This window comes from Coffea arabica, chromosome 4e (assembly GCF_036785885.1).
Source record: "Coffea arabica cultivar ET-39 chromosome 4e, Coffea Arabica ET-39 HiFi, whole genome shotgun sequence".
Taxonomy (NCBI): domain Eukaryota; kingdom Viridiplantae; phylum Streptophyta; class Magnoliopsida; order Gentianales; family Rubiaceae; genus Coffea; species Coffea arabica.
Genome location: NC_092317.1, coordinates 8,029,980 through 8,038,068, shown reverse-complemented (window position 1 = coordinate 8,038,068; position 8,089 = coordinate 8,029,980). Strand labels below are relative to the sequence as shown.

Sequence of the window (8,089 nt, the reverse complement as noted above, 5' to 3'; positions counted from 1 at the left end):
ACCGCATTATTAGCTCGAAAAGTAATTATGGAAGCAACTGCCACCCTCAGCTGTGTTTTCTTTCAGCTACCTTCTTCATCACAGTTGCAACCAACACATTTACTCATTTTTCTACTACCATGACTGGTTGTTGAAAATGACTTATAGTCTTTAAATCTACAAAAGATGTTAATAAAACTTTAGTCTAATAGTTAAGATTGAGGTCCCAAGACCTGTACTTTTGGTTCAAGTCTCGCTAATGTTAGACTCCTCTCCTACTTTATGTGATTAGTTTGTAGCTATGTTGAATTGTAATTTCTTTCATTTGTGAGCATGGTTCAAAGACTCGGCCGTCACTGGAACGGAGCTCTCGGATACGATATCGGAACGAGATAACTTCAAGATAATGGATCATTGAGAACTCGGCCGAGACATCTCTGAGACGGATAAGAACGGTTGAATTGTCCTGAATCGTTTCGAATTAACTTAAATTTTTATTATTTTTGCTAATTTTTTATTATTTTTATTTATCTTTTTTTTTATATTATTCACAATTTTTAGAATATTAAATGTTTCAAAATTTACGTCTCGCCGACATGTCGAAATCGATGTGGAACGGTTTAGACCATGATCGCGATCGCAACCGCAACTTTGAACCATGTTTGTATGAGTTAGTTTGAGTTTGTGATTTATTTATATTAATCCCACTATTGTGGATTCTTGTAATCTTATCAAAAAACTACAGAAGATGAGTTGTTCAGATAAAGAATCAGATTTGTGCGATATGTTACATCAGAAAAAGAAAAAAAATTCTCGCAGTAACGTCATGTACAACCTTTGCTGTCATATTCACCTTTGCCTCTAAAGAACATCCCCAAATCTCTGATTTCGTGCACGTATTGTTTTCAATCGAAGCTGCAGATTCAATCAATTGCTAATTCAAATTACAAACTTTACAAGAGATAATCTAAACAAACTCAAGGGAAGGCTCCCATAAAAGTATGCGAATAATGCGATTCTACTGATCTCAATGCATAGGATAAAGATCAGTATTTGGCATCCTTGTTACAAGCATACCTGCGGCATACGATTACAGCAATGAGAATAAAAATACATGTCACATGAGCACTCTATCTTGAATGTTACAAACGGAGTCCATGCCAAGGGCTTGGCAACCTGTGACCAAAATTCGTTGCCAAAATGTTTCTCCAGGTCTTGTATCAATCCCTGTTATTTGTTACTATATCTGCCTCAGCCCTCTTGAGATCAAGAGATATCAAAGCATATATCCTGCCTTTTAGCATCTTCTTCCATCGTCCCATCTCTTGAAGAAAACTCACAAATTAGGGAAGATAGCAAAGATTCAAGCCGCTAGCTCGAGGGCGTTTCTTGACTTCTGAATTAGCATAAATCAAACACTCAACTGTACTACAGCTAAAAATTAAAATGAGGATCAAGGTGATGAAAAGACAGCAAGATACAAGTTTTTATCCCCACAAGAACTTTCCCAAGCCAAAGAAAGATGTGTGTATCTGAATTTGGGGAATCATTACATAGGAAGTAACTACAAGTAAGTGAAGGCCCAAGCTCTGAAACTTTACAAGAAGCACTATTAACTGTACAAAAACGAGGGGAATTCAATAGAAAATTTTACTCATAATTTCTTAGATGTTCCTTTTGAGAATTTACAAAAGCGCCTCCAATATTGCAAGGCTCAAAAAATGGATAAAAAAAATGAAGAGCGAAAAAAAAATAAAATTAAATGCCAGAAAAAACACTTTGATCCACAAAACCTTTTTATTTCTTATGCATACTCTACTTTTGGCGACCAAAAATCTCTGAAGCTGATTCCTTCTTGAACCTTAGATCCATTGATAACCTAACTGTAGATGGAAGGAAGGCATTAAAAATTCCTCGAGAAGGCACCATCTGAGGTTCTTCTTTCTTAATTCTCCTCCTGGACGGTCCACCAGTTGCTGCAGTATTCTTAAGAGATCGAGATGACTTTGGATCAAAAATTGATGAATTAAAAGAATTGTCAGCCACATTAAACGATAAAGGGCCATTATTGGAGTTATCGAGAGGGTATCCTACTGCCGCATCCTGATGAGGAGGTGGAAATTTTTCGCTTTTGCTCTTAGCATTTGCTTCTGTCATCATTCTCCACCTCTGCAGATAAGTAAGTAATATAAATGCCGGGTAGAAAAAATGGGTAAATGATGGATAAACTCATTAAACCTAGAAGCAAACACCTTGTCTGAAATTTTTATGTCAGGATGAAAAAAGAAACAAAAAAAGACTCAAGATAATTTCCTACTCAATTCTTTTTGGCAAAATTACTGTTAGCTAGGCAAGCGGGATCATATGGAAAACTCAAGAAACCACAAATGAAGGGGAACCTAAGATTTAGAGGTGACTGTGCCTGTTACTTCAAAGCCAGTGGTGCAGAACCAGATGAGGACTGACTTGACAAGACATTAGAAAATGGCAATTTCCATTCTATGAGCTAGACTAATAGAGAGCAGAATCAACTTAAGCAGGCTAATATTCAGTTTTAAGGGAAGTAGATACTGTTTTCCTTACATCTAAATTTGCTTGATTCTCTGCATTAGCTTCTGGAGCTGGAACAGCTCGACTAATCCGGTCACGAGCTCTCACTCTTCTCGCACCATCTACAGCATGTGGTTTCCCACTTAAACCTCTTTGCCTAAAAACACCTTCAAGTTAGTATATACATAGAGCAGTAGGAAAATTTCTGAGGATAGGATGCAAAAGTACCTCCTGGCTTCTTCATCTCTCAATTTGAGGTCAATTTCCTTGCTCGGAGGATACTTTGGCAAGCTTAATGGGTTGCAGGCAAAAGGTTCAGTAGTAAAGAACTGAAAAAAAAAAAAGGAAAAAAAAGCGTAAAAAGCTGTCTGAATGTATCCATATTGCCGTGAATGTCAGATGCCAACTAACATTGAACTAACATATAAACTCCTCAAGGATAGAAATGGCCACAAAAAAATGTGATACAAAAGCCAAAATGCTAAAAGAAAATATAAAGAGGAACAGGTAATAAGAAAGTCAATCAGAAACAGAAATTATACACTCACAATTTTCTTGCATGTGTACATGTAAAATGAAGTTCAAAAGATGAAACAAGATACCCTGAAGTAATATGCATATATTTGATTGTACTGAGTGATAAGTCACTGCCAAAACCTATTAGAAGTATTTCCGTTCATTCATCTTCAGGTTTCTAGAAGATCAAGGAAAAGATACGGTCCATTTCCCTTAAACACCTCCATTCAGAATTTGATGATACTGAAGAAAAGGAGTACAGCAGACAGTAAAGATCAGCTTTAGATATTGTTAAAGAGAAGTTTTCCACCGATGAAGCAGTTTGCATCTAGCATTTGTCAGGTTTGTGTTTTAGAGAGGAAAGAAGGTCACTATCCCAGCAATATACTCAAAAGGTGGCCAATGAGGCTCATCATTGGACTGGATAACTTCATAAAAGCAACAATGTTCTGTCAATTCTGTTTGCTGTCTAAGACCAGATAACTCAAAGGGCAATAACAGTCCAAGAATCAAAATTGCAGACCAAGAAAGAGAACAAAGGATGCTAAAGTTAATGCAGTAGGATGATGGCCAAGTAACTATGACTTCAAAGACCACCAACATTTGGAGAACATTCAACATATAGTTCATTCCCCTTGGACCCTTCATGATTAATTTACCTAACGCACTGCTTGCCTATCATTGACTAGAGTAATAGCCAGCCCCAAACATAAGTCATACATAGCTGACTAGACTAATAGCTGAATACAAATATAACTTTGAGACACAAATATGAAGCAGTTAGATGAGCAACCTCTGTAACTAGATATTTCTGCTTTTTGCGAAATTTGCACAGTTATGCAATACTTACATTACTATTTAAAGCAGCTGTAGCAGTGCCTCGATCTTTGGGGTCGATAGCAAGAAGTGTTTCAATCAAGGGGAGAGAAGAGGGTGGAAAATCCTTGAAGGTTTCTGATATGCAGCGCTTATAAGGTTGCTGTGGTTTAAAAAGAGTAGCATTTGGCAACCTGGATTTCTTCCAATACTCCTCCGACGGAGAACCACACAACTTGAATATCTTGTGGAGTTGCTCAACCTAACAGCAAAAAGTCTAAATTATCAAATGGCCTTGCATCCGGTACAAAAAAGGCTTAAAAGCACAAAGCAGATAACCGTATTATGCTCAACAATGAATTGATTAGAAGTGAAATCAACAGTAACTGAATAATTTTCTCTCCCGTCCAATTTTCTTTCTCCGACAAATATGAAACAGATTCTGGGAAAAATACTAGATTTGATGTTGATATAACACATAAAATTATGCTGTATTAATATACTTTCAGCTTAATCCCTAACATGAACAAAAATGCCACATTTAGCTCATTGACTGCATAAACAAAAGATGAGATATCCATGCACAAGGATTCATAGACTAAGCATAACATCTTTTAAATCAGTCATCAGGTGTTAGAACACTGATACAAAATAATACTAGAAGACTAGCTTCTCAAAGAGAAAGATTTCTATTCACAGTTGCCAAGAAAGGAAAAAGTAATAATCCTCCAGGCCAAACCCCTTGAAAACAAAAAACAATCAGGGCTTGTCTTGAATTGAGGAAGAATACAAGTATATAAAGCTTCACATAAATGAGCAAGAATCTCAGTTATTGTTGTAATCCCCCTTAATATTATTCAGCGATGAATAGCTGCAAAAGTTCCCCCTATCTGATGTAAATACAATGTGTAAAGGAAAAATAAGCAAAGAGGATGCTGGACTAAGAATGCTATCAAGTGACTTGCGATCAATCAAACTAACCCCACCAGAAGCATTAGAGGCAATGGAATGGCTTCATCAACGAAGCAAAAGGACATTACTGAGAAGAAAAAAGATACCTCTGTTCTTCCTGGCATTATTGGCTTCCCAGCAAGTAATTCAGCTAAAATGCAGCCAGCACTCCACAGATCAACTCCGACACCATAAGAAGTGGCCCCAAGGAGAAGTTCTGGTGGCCGGTACCAGAGGGTCACAACACGACTAGTCATGGGCTGCTTCTGTTCAGGATCATAAAAAGAAGCTAAGCCAAAATCAGCAATTTTTAAATTTCCTTCATTGTCAATGAGTAAATTGGAGCATTTGATATCTCGGTGTAGCACACCATTATTGTGGCAATGTTCAAGGCCAGAAAGCAGCTGATGCATATAGCACTTCACCTGCAATAAGAAGTGCATTGGAAGATTAATTTCTCATGTTCAACATGAAGAGAAGAAAAATCTGTGGCATAGAGATAATCTAAAAGGGCCAAAGGATTAGAATTCGTGCAAGGAGAATCTGACACACTTAAACTAACAATTTCCATAAAAGAATAACTCTAGCGTTGAGGAAAAAGCCCTGTTGGATTGAGTAGACCTGAACCATTATTGTAACATGATTTGCAGAAGCGAGTTATTTTGTTTGCACAAATTTACAAGCATACCAATATTTGCATGCAGTGAATAAATCCTACATATTTGAATTAATTTTTTGGTATACAAGATTATTAAAAAAAAAAGAAGGCAAAGTAAACAAACGTTTAACCAAATCAAGTGCTGAAGTTATCCAAAGCAGTAGGTACTTTACACTATGACATGCCAAAAACATAAGATAAATTGAAATAAAATAAAATAAAACCCATAGGAACTAAGCATGTAAAAACGTATTAAAACTGCAACTTAAGTTCAGATAAGAATCTCATATCCTAAGACACTGTTGACAGGCATTATTGGCTAGAAATATGTTAGTACAGATACCATACCTATAACTTAACAGTCAAAATTTTCCCCCTAAGAGTGATTAAAATGGTCTGAGTAAGCAGACACCCAATTGAGCTTTTTAACTTCATGGACCCAAAACTGTGAATTCTTCACCATTAGAGAACATCAATAGACCCAATCATCACAACCGGAAAAAGCCACAGCATTGGATACCCAAAGGAGTAGCAGGCATGGACCCGACAGTTTAGTTAATGTCCCATTGCAACCTCAGAAAGCAGAAGAATCAAAACTAAAAGACAGATGCATTATCAGAATATCTTGGCCACAGTCCTTAAATAGAAGTGCAAAATCACAGCTCTGGCCACTTGCAAACTAAGAAAGGGTAGTCAAGGGAATAAAAACTACCAAAATGCGAATCAAACTATTATTAAAATCTTAGAAGTTTCAAAATAACAGCACTAATCTACAACACTTTGACAGCTGTAATTATCGTAAAAATCATTTAACCAGGAAAACAAATCTTCTGTTGAATATTACCTGGGGCTCAGTGAACTTGATCTCTTGGCCCGCCGAAAGCCCAGCAAGATCATGCTCCATGTACTCAAAAACTAAGTAAAGACTAGATGACATTCTTGAAGTGACCAGCCCTTCAAGCTTTATGACATTGGGATGATCCAACTTACTCAACACAAGAATTTCTCTTGCCATGAACTTCAAACTCTCCGGCTCCAAGTTATCAAACCTGACCTTCTTTAATGCCACTATCTTCCCTGTTATCAAGTCCTTTGCTTTGTATACATTGCTGTAAGTACCTTGCCCAATCTACACATCCCAAATAAAAAAATTATTGATATAAGAGCAAAAATGAAATTCATTAAGCATAACACAAGCAAGTGATAAAATAATGCGCCTTTTCCAGCATCCCAAGAAAAAAATTGTCATTGACCAAATCAAATACTGCACCAAGGAGTTGTACATTATACATTGGAACTTGTAACTTGAGTAATACATGACACTCTTTAGGTTATTTCCCAAATACTGACCTTTTACTGGTCATTTATATAATATATATATATATATATATATATATATTAGTTCTAATTGTGTTCCCAATAGAGGGAAATCTTTTTGCTTTTTTTTTCCCCCTAACAATCTCTCAGGATTCACTTTAAAGTTTAATTCTCAAGAATATATTTCCGTCATTTGGAAATAGAAATAAAAGCAACAACATTTCTGCAATTTCTTATAAAAATATCAATGTTTGGAAAAATAAAACACACAATAACAGAATTAATAGTGTGAACGAAAGTACAGCAGTCCACTGTTGTACGTCATTCCTTAACAGTTGTACCTTAATCCTCCAATGCAAAAAAAAAAAAAAAAAAAAAAAATCCGTCCGTATATTAGCGGATAATAAAGCCATTTTTTTTTCAATCACCTTATCGAGTTTCTCGAAAGTATTGGCACGGCGAGGAGTCCAATCCTTAATAGCATCTCCGGCGACAGCAACTAGCCAAGTCGGCCATCCTTGCTGATTAGTAGCAGTGATATTCCTCAGAGAATACTCCAGTATCGCCGCCGTTTGCTTCCTCCGGTCAGGCTCCCGCGCCGGAAATTCTGCAGTCCTCTCCTTTCCTTCGCCCTGTTTTTGAACTCCAACCACCTCAGTACCCGGTCTCCGTTGACCAATTCTTCTCCGGCGTCCATTTCCTCCTCTCCGGCGAGTAGCTGTCCCAGTTTCTCCGGCAGCCCTCGTCCCAAGAACACACCCCATATCGCTTTTCTTGCTCCTTATCTTAGCTTTGCCATATGGGTTTGCCTCCAAACCAGTAATCGGAATACCACTTATCTAGAACATGCAAGAAAAACAGCTCAACTGAAAACAACTGATGGGTTTTTGTTTTTGTTTTCCCTTTTTTTCTTTTTTCTTTTTTCTCTGCATTAAAAATCAACACTTGAGGGCTGGCTTTCAGCTCCTTTCATCGAATTCCTGCAAAACCCATTTGAGTATTTATTTCTCAGAGTGTGTTAATGCGGGTGTATTTGAGTGTGTGTGAAAAAGGTTAACTTTCTAGGAGAGTGAAAAGGAGGAAGTTGCAGTTTAGCAGTTGGGGGCATCTATGAATTGAACGGGATTTTTTTGTCTGCGGCTGGAAAGTACTAAAGAAAGGGTCATGATTTTCGGGTTTATAGACGATAATGCCACTATTTTGCTGAGGTCACGTTACGACTTGTGAGGTGTGAGAGGCTCAAGGATAATGATGGCATGAGTGTTGAGTCCGTGTGCAAAAGTCAAAATTGCGAGTAGGACT

General features: G+C 37.2%; 1 protein-coding gene across 1 annotated transcript; it reads right to left on the bottom strand.

Annotated features, from left to right (window-relative positions):
- Nucleotides 1–1,611: 1,611 nt before the first annotated feature.
- On the bottom strand, nt 1,612–7,699 carry LOC113742770 (probable serine/threonine-protein kinase At1g54610). The gene is made up of 7 exons (XM_027270720.2): nt 7,216–7,699; nt 6,315–6,599; nt 4,920–5,237; nt 3,896–4,123; nt 2,758–2,858; nt 2,563–2,686; nt 1,612–2,148 (listed from the first exon to the last, which is right to left on the bottom strand). Exons 1-7 carry the CDS (start codon nt 7,549–7,551, stop codon nt 1,795–1,797), a joined length of 1,746 nt encoding a protein of 581 aa, XP_027126521.1. The 5' UTR covers nt 7,552–7,699; the 3' UTR covers nt 1,612–1,794.
- Nucleotides 7,700–8,089: the final 390 nt, after the last annotated feature.